The sequence below is a fragment of the Lemur catta genome, chromosome 1, assembly GCF_020740605.2.
Source record: "Lemur catta isolate mLemCat1 chromosome 1, mLemCat1.pri, whole genome shotgun sequence".
NCBI lineage: Eukaryota > Metazoa > Chordata > Mammalia > Primates > Lemuridae > Lemur > Lemur catta.
This window is the reverse complement of record NC_059128.1, coordinates 136214477-136232559: the sequence shown is the minus strand read 5'-3', so window position 1 is coordinate 136232559 and position 18083 is coordinate 136214477. Positions and strand designations below refer to the sequence as shown.

The window sequence follows — 18083 nt, the reverse complement described above, 5'->3', positions numbered from 1 at the left end:
AATATATATAATTTTTATTTGTCAATTAAAAGAAGTCCATGAGGCACTCAATTCATCTTTGCTGTTGTCCCTGACTCCCAGACTGACTGACTCCCTCTCCTGAGTTCTTGGGATGTTCACAAACACAAAGATACTCCTTGTGCAGTCTCAGCATCCAATAAAGAGTTTAGTCTCACATTCTTCAATTGTCTCAAAATGTTCTTTAGAGCTGTTTTTCTGTTTTCTATTTTAAATCCAGGAAACTATCAGTGTTCATTCACTGCATTTGGCTGTTTTGTTTCTATAATCTTCCTTAGTTTAGAAAAATCCCCTTTTGGAACTGTGTTGTTCAGCTTTGTTGTGTCAATACACTTTCCCTCTAGTGTCAAGCTCGTTCAAGGTAAGGACCACATCTTAACACACTGTCACACCCACCCCTTCCTCACACACCTGGCATGGTGCTCTGTGTAGAGTGGCAATGCCATGTAATGGTCAAGTTCACCAACTCTGAACTTAGAAAGGCCTGTGTTCAAATTCTGACTCTATTACTTATTGTCTAGGTGACTCTTTGAATTCACCAAACTTTATAGACTTAGCCTCCTCATCTATAAAATGAGGCAATAATAAAAACTGCTTCACATGGTTGCCATGAGGATTACGTGAGACAACAGCATGGTGTCCAACACAAAGCAGGCATTCCACCAGCACTAGCTGCTAGCATCTTATTCTAGGGGATACTAAATACACATCCCTAGACGTCACTGAAACACCAGGCAGTATTTCAGGGCTTTATAGCAGATATGCGTCTGTAAGGGGATATATACTGGAGAAGAGGCAGAGTGGGCTGCTAAAATGGGAAGCAAGTGAGGCCGTGCAATGCAATTCGGCAGGAAGTGAAAAATCTTGGATTTTAGTTCACTAACTCAATGTGTGACCTTAGCCAAGTCACTTAATCTTTCTGGCATTTGGTGTTCTCCTGTATAGAACTCTGTGGTTCATCTCTAAGCTCCAAAAAGTTACAGGTTTTTTGTTTGTTTGTTTGTTTTGTTTTTAACAGAGTCTTGCTCTGTTGCTCTGGGAAGAGTGCAGTGGTGTTGTCATAGTTCATTGCAACCTCAAACTCCTGGGCTCAAGCAATATTCTTGCCTCAGCCTCCCGAGTAGCTGGGGCTAGAGGCATGTGCCATCATGCCCAGCTAATTTTTCTATTTTTAGTAGAGATGGAGTCTCGATGTTGCTTAGGCTGGTCTTGAACTCCTGAGCTCAAGCAATCTTCTTGCCTCTGCCACCCAGGATTACAGGCATGAGCCACCACACCCAGCCATAAGTTACAGTTCTTGACCCCAAGATGGAAGAGCACATTTTCTTTTGGAGACAAGGGGCAAAAATCATAGTTCAGGTGGATTCTCAAAAGCAATAAAGGTCAAAATAGCTGCCATTTATAGAACACCTCTCCTCTGCCACATGTAGTGTTACATATGCTGCCATCTCATTTAATCTCCACAACAAGATGGCGAGGCAGTTGTTAGTAAAAGCTTTCACAGGTGTGGAGCAAGGCTCAAAGAGGTCGGGTCACGTGAGCAAGGTCACTTGTCTACTAAGTGGCAGGATCAGGAAACAAATCTAAAACTGTCTGGCTCTAAAACCTCTTCTCTTACCCACCATGTCACACTGTAAGGGGGTCTGAGGGCTCTAGGATGACAGATGTCCCCTCAGGAGTTTGGATAAACAGCTTTGCGCTGCCTGGCGCTGCTCCTATTTCTCCTATACCATGTCTCCACCTTGGTACGCACCTCGGTCTCAAAATTTCACAAATATTTTTTGGGGAAAGAAAACAAAATCCCCAAAGTAGTAAATAAGCTACAAAATAAGTAATTAATATAAAAAGGTCAGTGGCAAGGTGAAAAATCAAATCCAAAATATGTATTTTTCCATGAATCTTTCTCCCAAGTATTTTTGAGTCTGATTTCACTGATTCTGAGAAGTTACCAGCATAATAAAGAAACAGGAAGTGATTAAAATTACATTGGTTAGAGCTTGAATGAAGATTTTGGATATGGCATATTGCTTATAATTAGTTTGACCAAATAACTTACCATCCAAACTGAGGTACTTTTTAAAGGGGATACTATTAATAATTACACCAAGAAAACAGGTATAAACTGAGTTTTTGCTAGGAAAACTGAGATGCTTGATTACTCTATCATAATACTGAATGATTTTACTTGTAAACAACATATCACTCAAAAGATGCAAAAGTTAGTTAGAATGCTTTGTCATTCGCCCACACATAAATCAAACTGCTTAAGAAATGGAATTGTGAGTATAAAATTGAAAATGCTGTACTTTAAAGTATAGTTTATTACCTTTCATCAGCCTTAAAACATTGATTCTGGAGTTCTTGCTGAGGTCTTCGTTCTCTTAAACTTGGGTTATGATCCTTTGGTCCAAAACGACTGGGCAAAAATTCCTTATAATAGAAATCTTCCAAATCTAATAATTTCCCCTGACTGTAAATGAACACATAAACACACTGTGGAATCAATCTCACTTTCTACTCACGGAAACTTACAGGATGCTTGTTTTCTTCTTTAAAAGTATTTATTATAATTTAGAAGTAACAAATACATGTCAATAAAAATTGGGGAAGTCTTGAAATGTGCAAAAATGGTACATACCATAAATAAAAAGAAAAACTTTCATCTCTTACCCTGAATAGAGCATTAGCTGCTATAGTAGGTTTTCCTGGTTCTGTCGCATGTAACTTGGCACCAAACTAGTAGTTACTAGAATAGTCAGTAATTATGATGTTCCATTTTGGCCAGTCTAGATCAGAGTTCACTGATGACTCTTGGGCCGTTATCAGAAAATCTGGCTTTTTTGTGCTAACACACAGCATTTGCAAATTTTATCAGCCATCAGGTACATTGATACACATAAGATTTCATGATCTTAACTTACCTCCTTCACGGGTAACATTCTGTCCTCCCTCTACCTGTTGGTCTTTATGGGATTAATTTCTGTACTAGATTATAATACCTGCCCATGGCATGCACTCAAGGGTGTGTTCTCGCTCATTTTAACTCTTGGATCTACTTAGGCCACAGTCTGGTTCCTGTGGTCCTCAGTATCTGCAGTCGGATGGGACTTCATAGGAGGAAAACAGGTAGATCTCGAAACCACCAGGTGTTAACAGAGCTTCTAGGAAAACATGTTTTTCCAAGTTACAGATGCCACTTTATAGATGAACTTTCAGAAGGGCACTGATTCATAAATTAGAACTCTGTGTTCATTCACACTTAACAGAAGAACTCGTTATTAGCACTGTCTGGAAATTAGTTGACATGGATATTGACTAAAACAGTGGCATAATATTAAAATAGCAAAACATTGATAGACTGGAATATTATATTAATAGAAAAAGAAGGATAATGTGAATCTAAATGTGCCACACCTGCAGGTGACACCAACCTTATCTTTTTTAAACAAATCTGTAAAAATGATAAGAAGCAAGATTTGGCATGTTCTGAAGAACAGAAAGCCAAAAGGAGTTTGGGGAAAGAAAGTTCATGGTTATGGGCATGTCCAAATTGCCCAAGTAAAAACCATTTAATGGACTAAGAAAAGCAAATTCCACATTGGGACAGTACAATTCATTCAAAACATATTTGAGTTCTTACTGTATGTACTGTGCAGGCTGAATATATTTCCAATAGGCAAGAGCTTATAAATTATATATAAACCACATCTTTATAATACGTTCTGAAAGCACATTACCTTCCAAATCTATCCATATAAGATTAGGTGATTTTTAATCATAATTTGAACATAAGGATTTATATTTTTGTTTGAATGCTGACTTATTGAAATCTAGAAATGATAATTACCTGTCTTTCCTTGGTCTTCGTTTTTCTTCTTGGATTGACTTCTAAAGGGAATAGAAGAATTCAAGAGATCTATATAATATTATGATCTTAATATAATCGATATATTACTCTTATCTTAATATGTAAATCATTTATTCCTAAAAAGTTAAGTTAGAAATAAGCAAGTGGATACAATGTTTTAAGTTTAAAGAAATATAGTTTACTCAAATTTTATTAGTATAAATTTCTGATTATTTTGACCAAGGCTGAACTGAAATGAAAACAGTGCTTACCACACAGTGGCCAATATGGACAAGGTTGCATAAGGTCTATTTGCCTACAAATGGGAGAAAATTGTAAAATTTCTGGGAAGCCCACTTCTCTAACACAAGTGCAATTTTAAGCAGGTTAATTAGGCTATTTTGATGTCATGCTTACACGTCATTCTTGTCTGCAGACAAAGCAGATGGGTGGGTGTGGAGGACAGGTGTGATGTTCCATAAAAAGAATGAAAATGGGACGTCCTAAACCTATAGGAGCCCACTTGTAGCATAAACATAGCAGCATAGACAATACACATAGTTTATTTGCACAATGTTTTTGCATAGTTGAGTACTTTATGTATCAAGGCACAAATTAAGATATTTAAATATGGAAATAATTAGATATATTTTATTCAATACTTCAGCTTGAACACTAACAAAATGGTACTACATTTTAGCTTAGAAACAAAGCAATATCATCTTTAGTATTGTAGCATTAAGTAAGGTGTTTCTTTGTGTGCTACCTCGATACATTTGAGCTCATATATTTACATGTTAGGAAAGCATATGTCTTTTAGGCTGAGAAAACAAATACCACACTCACCTTGAACCCATTGAAGATACTATAATTGTGCAAACCCTACTGCAGATATCATGTTGGCTGGCACCATAAAGTGCAAGATAATAAAATGGCAATTAATAATGGTTTGTAAATATTGAGGAGTTTCCCCACTATTTTTAGAGACACAGCAAATCATTATCTTCTTCATGACTTATCATTTGCAATACTCTAAAATGGGGATGAGTCTAACAGTTCACAGTGTCTGTTATTCTTACTGGTTTAGATGTTAGTGGGTGGATGAGGTAGAAGTGGGTTCTCCCATGTGGCAGGTCTGGGAGGAGACCATTCAGGAGAGAAAGATGGAAGGGACAGGATAACAGTGACACTCCTGTCCTCCTTTCCATTTCCTATTATTTCACATTCTTGATCTAATGCCCTAGGCTACGAGGTGCTTACATATAATTATGTGACCAACACAAGTACAGTGGCCACTAGCAGTTCAGCTAATGATCCCTGGGACCAGAGTGGTGTTTGTTGTAGTGGTTGTTGCTGTTTTCATATGACATCACTAGTAGTTTCCTACAGCGGTCCCACCTCCCTGATCCATTACCCCTGAAAACAAGTCCCTTTTGTCCTTGGTAACAATTGTCTGTAATCCAAAGTCATGCTTAAATGATGGCACTATGTTGAGTGACAGAGATGCCCTTTATACAACTAAGAATCAAACAATATCTGCCCTTGAATCTCAAGCTGGTGAGAACCGCTTTTTGTACTTGATCAGCACGTCCTTCTGGGAGGTGGTGTCTATAAGTTGATTCTTAGCTACGGGAATTTCTAGAAAAGGAAATACTGTCCATGCTTATTTCACTCTTGCCTGTGCGAGAATATTTTAATGAAATAGAATTTAATAACATGTTTTTCCAAAAATTATTTAATATGGCTTTAACAGAAGTAGCAATATGGTCAAAGTAATAAAGTAGAAGTTGTAAATGAGAAACATTAAGGCAAAAGAACAGGTGTATTAAGATGGGGCCTCATGTTTGTCTTTTAGATTCCTAGTAGTGGGGGCTAAAAGGGAACAAAGATACATTAAACCACATCCTTCATCATGGAAAAAAAAGCATATCATTCCTCAAGGGGGAGGATTTAATAAGAATTTTATCACGTGGGGTTTTATATCGGGGGCATTTATTGCTAAGATGCACAATGTTTTCAACTATAGTTTTGAAATTATAAATTAAAAACTTGAAATGTGAAATGAAAACGAAGAAGCAAATGTCCTATGTCAATTTCCTGCAGAACTAGGGTAAAGAAGAGAGAGAGAAGAAGATGAAAATGACTCCATGAGGTTTTCTGGTGAGGGTGTTTCTTTCGAAGGCCTTTGAGAGAACAGAGGTCTTAGCTCGGAGGACTTGGAAGAACCTGTTCCTTAATTGGGCACATCACACTCCCCCACAACCCCACCTGACATAAATACGTTTTATGGTAAAATTTTAAAATTCAGATCCACGACATCATGGTGGACACAATCTTATTGTCCTTTTGGAAATACATTAGCACTTTATTTAGAGAGCTTCACAAGGATGCAGAAGGAGCCAAAACATAGAAATAAAAGGACTGAAGTGGCCAAACTAGCTACTTCCCTAGTTCAGGAAAAGTACTGGAGAGAATGATAAGACTGGAAGGGACCTTGGATAGGGCCGTGTTCAATCACTCGTTTTTCGAGGAAACCGTTGGCCCTGAGTCACTTGTGCTGACGGCAGCGCAGGGCCTGCCCTCCCAGATGGCGCTCTCCCCCCAGCACGTTCTGAGGCTTGGCTCACTCTGATTTCGCACAGAGCAGCAATATTTCCCAGATGCATGAGATGAAAGGCATCAAATCACAGGAGAGAGCCAGTACTGATGTTAAGGCAGCCAGATCGAGCATCGTAAGAAGTGACATCCAAAGAGAAACAAAATTTATCAAAATAGGTGAAACAACTGGAAGTGCAGATGTTTGTGCCGGCCAAGTGTGAGGGAAATGATTTTCCACAGCTCAGCGGGCTAGTTTGTTATTTAACAAACAGTGTTCTAGCCACTACATTGAGCAGCATGGTGTCCCAAGTACCTGGCTGTTAACAGTGAGCAGAGACCCTGCCCTCATGGAGCTTTTAGTCTACAGGGGGGAGTCAGGAGGCAAGCAGACAATTTTTATAAATGCTCTGAGGAAAGATGAAGCAGGCCAGGGAGGTACAGAGAGACAGGCACTGCCTTGGACACGGGACTCAGGAAGCCTCTCTGGTACACACAGATCTGAATACAGTACAACATTTTGAATAGCACTGCAGTAAAACTTAGCAGTGATTTATGGTATATTTCAAAGCAACTAAAAGAATGGAACTGGAATGTTCCTAACACAAAGAAATGATAAAGGCTTGAGGTGATAGATACCCCAATTACCCTGATTTGATCACTACACCTTGTGCGTTTGTATCAAAATGTCATATGTACCCCATAAATATGTACAACTACTACTATGTATCCACAATAATTAAAAATATAAAGTATGAGCATTTTTGTTCCTCGCTACAGTGACCTTGGATCATCAAGAAAAGGTTTAAAGTGTGCAGTGTAATATATTTTTGAAAGATTTTCATGAAAACCATTTAAAATTACAGGAAGTGTTTTGGTGGTTCAAGGAAGTGGGTCCCCATTACAGCTACAGATTTCACTTATTTGTAACACCCCAAATCCTGGGAAGGGTATTTTCAATTATAATAATATGCTAGTTTTCTGTGTTTTAGTTTTCATTGAAGTCACAGATTTCAAGACTTAAAGAATTACAAAAAAGTATCCTAGTCACTAATAACTTAGGACATATTAAAATACTTTGTTTCCATTTTTAAACAATAGTGCAATGACAAATTAAGCTGCTCCTTGGGGGCAGGGACTGATTTATGAGGCTCAGAATCTACTCCACAATTCTCACTTCAGTAATAAACATTTCATCTCATTTCAAGTTTTACAATTTCTTATATTCAGAACAATGTCTGTTGTTGAAACCATTATAATCGTCATGTCAGTTGTGCTTAATAAAAGTCATTGGGCATCATTTACTACTTAAATTCAGGGTTACTGGTGAATGTTTGCTAATTTCTAATCTTATTCTCTGCTATTCCATTTAACTATGTAAACAAGTGTCAGACTATTCGCTTTTTTTTTTTTTGAGCAGTATAAAACAATCCATATCCTTTCTTAATCTGTACCCCTTATAAAGCAGCTGTCAAATGCAGGTCTCTGGAACTTTGGACTTTTCTCAGTTTACTCTTAACTGTATTTCACTCTTTTATTTCATTGCACTCATTCACACAACCGCTATGCACTGCATGTCCATCACGTGTCGGGCTAAATGCAACAGGCAAACTCCTTGACCTCCTGGAAGCCGCATCAATCCCTCCTTAGCAGGATCAAGAGTCAGGAGCTCCCTTGGGGTGTGGGCATGTCAGGAAGGCTCCTGAAGAGAAGGACACCTAGGCTGAGGGTGTTTGTGTCAGGAATGGGAAGAGGAAGAGGAAGTGTGTTTGAGGCTGACAAGAGCATGTCCAAGGACAAATGTCTATGACATTTTGAAAAAGGGAAAGCCAGTTGTGAGAGAGAAGGACTAAAGTGGGGAGTTTGAAGGGATGAAGGAGTATGAGGGACTGAGGATGGAAAGCTGAGCTGTGGGCCAGATTCCGGCAGGACTGTCTTTGTATCTTAGGACAGCGGGAAGCAACTGGAAAGTTTTCCAGTGATGGGGGGGGGGGCGGGTAGCATGATTAGACGATAATTGTAGAAAAACAACTCTGGCTTCTGTGTGGAAGATGTGCTCGTCAGACGAGGGGAAAACGAGAGACCAAGAGGTGAGTGCGAGGAGTGATGCAGAAATACTGACGGGAAACGCTGGCCTGGAAGATGGCCTCAGCACAGGGCAGGGGAGAAACAGAGAAATTCAAGAGGTATTTACAAGGATATGGGAGATGAGAAAGAAGGAGGCAGGATGATAGTGAGATTACTGGCTTGTAAGACTACTTGATTTTTGCTAAGAGACATATATTGTGTGAGTCTATTTATATGAAATGTCCAGAATAGGCAAATCTATGGAGACACAAAGTAGATGGGTGGTCACAAGAGCTTGGTGGGAGGTGGGCAGGGGACGGGAGTGACTGCTAATGAGTACGGAATTATGTTGGGGGGTGAAGAAAATGTCGTAAGATTGACTGTGGTCAGGATTGTACTAAAAACCACTTAGTTGTGCCTGTAAGTGGGTGAACTGTATGGCCCGTGACTTATATCTCAACAAAGCTGTGTGTGCACCTGCACATGGATGTGTGTGTGTGTGTGTGTGTGTGTGTGTGTGTGTACATATCTATATCCAGTGCCTGTGCACATCCACGTAGATTACATAAGACAAACATCAGGCAGTTCGATATTTGATTCTGGAGCCAGAGGGAGATGCAAGCCAGGGCCACAGATTCAGAAATTAGTAGTAGCTGAGGTCACGGTGGCCAATGGGATTGTCCAAAGGGAATGAGCGGGGAAGAGGATGCAAGGTTGAATCGCGGGCAGCTCCACGAGGCAGAGGAGCCTGCTGTGGAGACTGAAGGGAAGTCACCGGGGAAGAAAAGAGAAGAGAAGAGACCGGCTAACTCGGAGGTGGGAAATGTGTTTCCAACCAATTCTCCGGGTATTAGCACATTCTCTGCGTTCTCCAGGGTGTGGAGAAGCGCCGCTCTCACCGTGGCAGCGGGGGAGGAAGAGGGAACAAGCATTGCAAACGGAGCCAGCGGCGGACGTGAAGGCCTCGGGAGCAGGAGAGCACGCTGCCCGCTGGCGAGGGGACACGGCCAGCCAGGACCCAAGGTGAAGTGCAGTCCCAGGTCCCACATGGAGGACCTTGGAAGGAATCTGGAGTTTATGCTGAGGGAGTTGCTGAGCCATTAAAGGGACTGTCCAGGGAGGAACACTATCAAATTTAGGGTTTAGAGAAATTTTCTGGTGCAGGCTGGAAAGGATGAGATTTGAAGCATGTAAGTGGGTCTGGAATGTTCCAGAGTAAGAAATGACAATGGTCTGAAATAGTTGCTGGGAGGTTAGAGGAGGGAGGTGAACCGGAGTGAGCTTTTGCAGGTAGAAGCACAGTTTAGAGCAACTGATTAGACATCGGGTATGACAGGGAGAGCAAGATCCGGGATGACTCCCAGGCTCTCGGTGTAGGAACCAAGCAGATGACGGTGGCACCGCGGGGAACAGGACCGGGAGAGGAACGGTGGGCTCGCAGGGCTGAGACTGATGAGTTCTCAAGCTGCGAACGGTGAGTCAGAGACCTCAATAAAGTTAATGGCCCCGACAGCTAAGACGTGCTTATCTAGGTCTCAGAATCCTGATTCGTGAGATGTGGGTACCACGTTAAGGGCTACTTCTATGATTAGATGTCACAGTGGATGTGAAAATGCCTCACTCTATGCCCGGAATTTAAAAGATGCTCAATAAACGTCTACCTCTCCCCTTCCTTATTCTACCTTAGCATCACCCATGCATGTGCACTAAGGGCCCTCTCTGGGAAGCTCCCGCTCTGACAGAATGAATCCTCTTTCTGGGTTGACATTTGCGTCTCAGCTCAGGTGGATGGACCAGCAGAGAAATGCTCGGAGGCCACGGTGGGTGCTCGACTGTGGGAGCGGCTTGGGCCTGGGGAAGAAGGGCTGGAGGAGAACGAAGTGCCAGGGGAGGGGCCGTGAAGAGGAAAGGAAGTGGCGTCTCTTTCTGCCAGGCCTTCCTCTGTGACAGGCCTGACATAGCCACAGCTTTACACGGGCTTGGGGCCTGCTCTGGCTCCCACCGACAGTAAGAGTGAGCCACTTACATGCAGCAGGTAATAGTATGTGGAGTCTTCAGGGTTATTTAATGTTTTGGGTTTCCGGGGTCGTCTTGGGGGTCTCAACATTTTGAATTCGTCTCCTTTAGGGTTACCTATAAGAAAGGTGATCAACAAGAATTCAATGACAAAGACCACTATCAAGCAACACTTCCCTTCCGCGGTAAATGAGAAATTATCTACATGCAACTGAGGCTACAGCTGGGCGAAAGAAGAAATGCCTTTGTTCCCCCGACCAACCCTTACAGCCCTCACCACATGCTTTCCTCCAGTTCTCTGGGGGGTCTAGGACCTTGACACTAGCCGGGGGGAGACAAGAGGAGGAAGGAAAGGAACGCATAGTCTGGTATTGCAGAGTAGGGAGCAGCAGTGCAGAAGACAGATGGGGTGAAGAGTGAAAGCTCCAGAAAAACTTTAAAGAGATTATAATGCTCATAGGATCTCTGCTCTCCATTCCCTGCCCCTGTCCCCAGACTCATGTGATGACCCATCCACTCACGCACTGCCTGGTCTTCATTTCAAAGTACCACCTCCCGTGTTATGGCCCAAACAGAGAGACTGCGCATTTGCGGGGTTGACTCTTTTCTAATAGCCTAATCTAGCTTTTCACCAAAATTTAGAACCTCAAACCATTAGCATCTTCAGATCTGACTTTAAAATAGTGACTAAGAAAGAATAAATTGGGTCATCTTTTCCTGCTCTTTCTGTCAAGGTAGCCACGTTCTCAGAGCTGGAGCAACACCGAGCTTTGCTGATCTGCATGCTTAGTTGTTGGTGTTCATGACACGTGGCTTTTATTTGCAGAGCTAACAGGCCTCTTACCAAATATTTCTATTTGAGCTAAGGGGCCTCTTACCAAATATTTCTATTTCTTTCACGATTCTTGATCACCCCGTCCTGACTGCATTTGTGCAAGAATGTCCGCTTGACGCACACATCACAGCGAGGGTGGGAGCTGGGTGTGGGAGCTTATCGGAGAGTGGCTGCATTCAACAGAGACCCGAGCATCTATTTTTTAGCAGGATTTTAAAAGCAGTAATAGGCCGGGCGCGGTGGCTCACGCCTGTAATCCTAGCACTCTGGGAGGCCGAGGCGGGTGGATTGCTCAAGGTCAGGAGTTCAAGACCAGCCTGAGCAAGAGCGAGACCCCATCTCTACTAAAAATAGAAAGAAATTATCTGGACAACTAAAAATATATATAGAAAAAATTAGCCGGGCATGGTGGCGCATGCCTGTAGTCCCAGCTACTCGGGAGGCTGAGGCAGTAGGATCGCTTCAGCCCAGGAGTTTGAGGTTGCTGTGAGCTAGGCTGACACCACGGCACTCACTCTAGCCTGGGCAACAGAGCGAGACTCTGTCTCAAAAAAAAAAAAAAAAAAAAAAAAAAAAAAAAAAAAGCAGTAATAAATCATGATTGCATATACTAAAGGGGCGGTGATGATTCCTTATCTCCCGTTGTAGAAATACACAGAGAAATTGAATTGTCCCAAACCACACTAATCACATCAAGTCATATCTAATCAGATCAATGAATATTTATACCTACTGTATGTAAACGACTGTGACTGGCAGTGGAAATCCGCTCCAGCCAGCATGGAAGACTCAACGTGTCTGACCTCCTAGTCCCACGATCCGCCCACTAGGTGAACGTATTTATCACAACAGCATTCACCTTGGAATATTATCAAGCTCATTCATGTCACGATTTACGGGAAGTCGCTGGATGATAAAGGAGATCAGCTCGTTGGGAGTATTTCCAAGAGGTGTAATGCATGAAATAATGCTAATCAGAGAAAGCCTCAACAGTCATGCACTACTGTCCTCTTTTGAATAAAAGAAAAGAAAGTAAGATATTTATTAATGAGACTATGTTAATAGAGATTAGTAATAGACAAAAGGAAGAGCACTTTGCAACCAATCCCTGCAGGTTCATCTCCCATTTTCTCTCTCTCACTTCTCCCCAGGAAGAGACAAAAGAGGTGTACGGAGTCCAAATATCCATTTCTGGATCCCATGATCACAGGCACAAGGAACGATGGGAAAGCCTGAATTCTTGCCACCATCACAAATAGCAGTCTTTTATTTTTTCCTTCTCCTCACTTAACATCTCTCCCAAGAGCTCCTGTTGGCTGTTGCATAGTTTTATCATTTTATTTTATTTTACCTATTTTTTTATTTTTTTGAAGCAAAGTCTCACTTTGTTGCCTGGGCTAGAGTGCCGTGATGTCAGCCTCGCTCACAGCAACCTCCAACTCCTGAGCTCAAGCGATCCTCCTGCCTCAGCCTCCGTAGTAGCTGGGATTATAGGAGCACACCACCACATCCAGCTAATTTTCCTCTTTTTAGTAGAGACAGGGTCTTGCTCTTGCTCAGCCTGGTCTCGAACTCCTGAGCTCAAGTGGTCCTCCTGCCTCAGCCTACCAGAGTGCTGGGATTATAGGTGTGAACCACTGCACCTGGCCAAGTTTTACCATTTTAAAATGTAGTGGTCATTTCCACTTATATTACTCATTTGAATCTGAATAGCAAAAAACAAAAATATAGTATCAAGTTTTTACATATTCTTAATATTTTTAGGAAAATAGAAAAGTGGCCTGTGACTAAATTTTAACTTGACTTTAAAATTATTTAAAGTCTGAATTAAAATATCAGAACATTACTATTGTGACACAAGTTAATTAAATTGAAGATGGCAAAGAACCTGAATAAATGCCAGGAGAGTGAAAACCAAAAAAGTTTCCAGGAATAAAGGCATTCTTGAGCTTGTCCCCATTTTCTTGGTGAATGTTCCCCACTCAATCTGATTCCTGTAACCCAGACTATTGAAAATGTTTTCTAGAAGGTCAAGGGTGCTGTTCACTGCCAAATCCAAAGGCCCTTCATCTGTCCCTATTATCTCTGACCTCCCCATCACTAAGCATCATCGACCACTCCCTGCCTTTGGGACTGTGGATGGGATTCTGAAGGCAGATGCCTTAGTGTATTGATCTCTGGCACTCAGAGAAATGCTTGGCACATAGTAAGTGCTTAATAAAAGTTTGCTGGATGAGTAAGGGATCTCCCTTTGCCTCGTGGGTTGAGTCATCTCCCTCCCAGCTCCTTGTGGTTTCCAGAGAGTACTCCACAGGATGTCTTCCTAATACACACCTCACATTTGATCCTCCAATTCCACACTAACCCCTGCCCTAATTTCTTATTCCCTACTGAATGCTTCTATCTCCAACTCTCAGACTCCCATGAACCAGTAGTCATCTTTCTTCTCCATCTAGGACTCTGCACACTACAACCTCAATGGCAACATTATTTCTGTCTCCCAGGTTCAAATTATCGATGTCACCTTTGCCTCACTGCTCCTCTTCATTTCCTACAGACAAGCAATCATCAACTTCTGTCAATTTTGTTTTTCGTTTTTTGTTTTTGTTTTTTGAGATAGGGTCTTGCTCTGTCTCCCTGCACTCCCAGGGTAGAGTGCAGTGGTGTCATCATAGCTCACTGCAGCCTTGATCTCCTGGGTTCAAATGATCCTCATGCCTCAGCCTCCCCAGTAGCTGAGACTACAGGGACATGCCACCACACCCAGCTAATTTTTCTGTCTTTTGTAGAGATGGGGTATCACTATTGCCCAGGCTGCTCTCGAACTCCTGGGCTCAAGCGATCCTCCCACCTCAGCCTCCCACAGTGCTGGGATTACAGGCATGAGCCACCATGCCTGACTTGTCAAATTTTTTGACACATGATTCAGAATATCTAATATTCATCCACCATTTCTTCTCGTTTACCACTGCCACCCCTCCGGGCCAAAAGAACTCATATAATTATTGTGGCAGTGTCTTAATCTGGTTTTCATGTTTTATCTCACAAATGAAAACCAGATTTTCCTTCCTTAAATAGCACTTTAATTATAAAATGTCTTTTTTCAAAAATTTATGATGACTCCTCTTTTTTCCTTCTTTATCAAGCTTAAGCTTCTCCTGAATCCAGGTCATTTACAGTCTCAGCAATTCCAATTTTATCTCCAACTTTTCCCCCAGATGAGTCAGTCCAGTGACCTCATGGGAATCCTGACACCCCATGCTTAAAGCTGTAACTTCGCTGAATCTCAGTTTCTCATAGAAAAGTTTTTCACAGCCTCACTGCAATCTCACTGCAATCTCACTCTCTCTTTCACGAAGTTTTCACTGACTGTCCAGTGATCTCCCCCTCATCCAACATCAGTGGCACTTGCTGGCTGTTCAGACCATTTGCAAACTGTTAGAGGCTGAGTTGTGTCCCCTCAAAGTCCACATGTTGAAGTCTTAATCCCCAACTACTTCAGAATGTGACTGTATTTGGGGACAGGGTCTTTAAGGAGGTAATTAAGTTAAAATAAGGTCAGTGGGGTGTCCTTATAAGTAGAGGAGATGAGGATAGATACACATGAATGAAAGACCACATGAAGACACAGGGTGAAGATGGCCATCTACAAGCCAAGGACAGAGGCCCCAGAGAAAAACAACCTTGGTGACACCTTGATCTTGGACTTCTAGCCTCCAGAACTGTAAGGAAGTACATTTCTCTTGTTTAAGCCACCCAGTTGGTAGTATTTTGTTACAGCATCCCTGGAAAACCAATATAAAATCTAATTCTATATTTCTTACTGCTTACTATTTTTACCTGTGATTTTTTTTTTCAATAGTGGGACTGGAAGTTTCTGGGTGGGGGGATCATGACTTAGGTTTTGAGGTCCTCCTGCTATTTCACTGGTGGTCTGCATGGGGTAGGTGTTTGGAGATGCTAAGAGGTTTGATTCTTTTTTTGCTTAGTGACACAGTGCTAAGTGAAGAGTAGAAGATAATATACTTTTGTTAACTGGATCACTGTTGTCACCACATATAAAAATAAGTTCCTGATGCTTTACAGGTAGACGTAAATAAAAACTAATAAAACTGTTGGAAGAAAACTTAGGAAAATTCACGAACAATCTAGGGGTATAAATGTTGTAGTCAAAATTTAGAAGCCCTAAAAAAGGTAGGCATATTTGCCCCTTAAAAAATAGATAAAAATCTTTCTATGGCAAGGAAGTCAAAAGACATATCATAGACTTGAGAAGCTATATTTACAACATAGAGGACAAATAAAGGGTTGATATGTTTAATATGCAAAGGAGTGCTCACAAATGACTAAAGAAATACAGACCAACAGAAAAATGGGCAAAAGATACAAGTAGGAAGTTCAAGATGAGCAAATCCAAAAAGCAAATAAGCATAGGAAGGAACCTGTTTTTACTAGCAAACAGGGAAATATAAAATAATAATAAGGTATCATCTTACTCCAGACACATTGGCAAAGATTTTTAAAAAAGGATAATACGGATGGACAGGATGTTAGGACAAGTGTATTCTCACAAATTGTTGAAGGAAATGTCAACTATTAGAGCCCTTTAGGAAAGCAATCTATCAAAACCAAAAATAGCTTTCAACTCAATAACCCCATCCCTGGAGGTTTATCCCATAAAATTAAAATTCCAGTATATGAGAACATTCTCAAAGACATTTACTGCAACATTTTTCATAGTAGCAAAAAAACTGGAACAAAGCAAATATCTAATAATAGGGAAATGGTTATATAATTATTGTGATTCACAAATAGACTATTATGTAGCCATTAAAAAGAATAAATTACAGCTATACTATTAATAGCTGATGTGGAGGGATTCCTGCCAAGGTATTGAGTGAGAAAAGCAAATTGCTTAAGTGTTTACATTATGATCCTATTTATATGAAACAATGATAAAAATCTCTGTTATGTATGCATAAGTGCATGTATGCACATCTGCAAAAAATATGAAGGAATATATGTTTTATAATAAGGGTTCCCTTGGGGATGAGTGATGTGAATTGGGAGGGGGACAGAAGGAATGAAACAGGAAAAAAAGAGAAAAAGAAAAAAGGCACTGCATTAAAAAAGAATCCTGGAATGCATTGTATGGTCACATTTATGCAAAATTATAAATATGCATATGTGTATGTATTATAGAGATAAAAAAGGTCAGAATGTGTTGAATTTCCAGAATTTCTGAAAATCTAATCTGCTTTAGTGTTAGTTTATTGACTTCTTTTCCTTCACCAGGATAAATTAAAGCAGAAGGCTGAATATTCTTAAATCTTACTTAAGATATTGCCATGAAAAGTGTGCAGCCAGCAAATGATGAAAATTATGGTGAAGACTTCAACTAAGTCTGATTGCTCGGGTTAAATTTCTTCATTCCATTTTTTTTAAGAGCAAACTTCCCATGAACTTCTCAGCATACAAATATTTCAGAAAGGCATACCTTTATTTGCTTTCTAATGGATCCGTGAATTTTCGTTCCTTTGGGGCAACACATACACTGTCTACTAACCTAACCCCTTAATTACAAAAGTGACATAAACATTTATAATCACAAATTATCAGCAGCATACTGATGTTGGCACTCGCATAATGAGGTTTGTGGCTATTTCATGTGATGTGCATGATAAATATTAGCTTGTAAAGGTTATTGCTATATTAAATAGCCAGAAGGCAAGATATCTATTTGTATTATAGTTCTGTAACAATTTCATTAAGTTTTAATTGATCAGAAATGCACTTTTTTCCGGCTAATGAATTGACTAACATCTCAACATTTTGCATTCAGAAGAAAGGAGATAGATTTAAAACTCATTGCCAATATTTGCTTTAGAAAATTACATTTCAGTATTATTCTCATCTTAATGATAATCACACTATTTTACTTAAGTATCCATGGAGAATACAATTTGCATATGTATCATGTCTAAATCAGATATTCGCAGAACAGAAACACATAATACTTGCTACTGTAATTTTTTCTTTAAGCAATCATTTTTTTTGTGTGTGTTTGTAAATTTCCATTTCCTCCTGACAGTCTGTGACCTTCAAGCAATATAATGACCTACAAGAAATCTTAGAAGGGAGGAATTTTCATCACTGCCTGTTAAAGGCAGACTCACTCTGGCCATGGCTGCAACCTGCCTCTGGACCATCCACCTTGTCTGCCCTTCAGCCAGGCCAGCCACCCTGGCACTGACTCCTGACGTGAAGAGAACTGTCCACAGGTTCTGAGCCTGTGGTGGACAGCTCAGTTTTCCAAAGTGCTTCTCTCCATCTTGCACTGCGTCCACACTTTAGCTCCTGGAGACGTATTCAGTTCTCACGCTTGCCCTGTACTTGACCTCTTGCTTCTACTCTGCAGTACATGTGTTCTTTCAAGTTTCCCCGAGGTGAAGAGTTAGGGTAGGTGCTTGTCCTGCTCAGAGTGTCCTTAGAACTTACGGATGCTTTACCGTTTACGGGATCTGACTCACAGCCTTCTGTGACCTCAAGAGGCAACTACCAGCCCCCATCCCCATTCTGAACTACACAACCCAGTCCTTTGGCTCTTCTTTTTCTACCAACTGAATACTGATGCCCCAGGGCTGGCTTCCACCTGTACCTATCCTGTAGCTTGTGAGCTTTCAGCTTTTTGTCACTCACTGATTT

The 18083-nt window shown here is 40.9% G+C and overlaps 1 protein-coding gene across 1 annotated transcript in view; it reads right to left on the bottom strand.

Moving 5' to 3' along the window:
• Positions 1–18083, bottom strand: part of MYO3A (myosin IIIA) — a 199255-nt gene that overhangs the window by 6127 nt on the left and 175045 nt on the right. Inside the window, exons 32-34 of the mRNA XM_045535110.1 lie at positions 10554–10660; positions 3866–3906; positions 2345–2488 (exon numbers count right to left, since the gene is read on the bottom strand). Of these exons, the coding sequence (XP_045391066.1) occupies positions 2345–2488; positions 3866–3906; positions 10554–10660 (292 nt within the window). The remainder of the gene's footprint in view (positions 1–2344; positions 2489–3865; positions 3907–10553; positions 10661–18083) is intronic.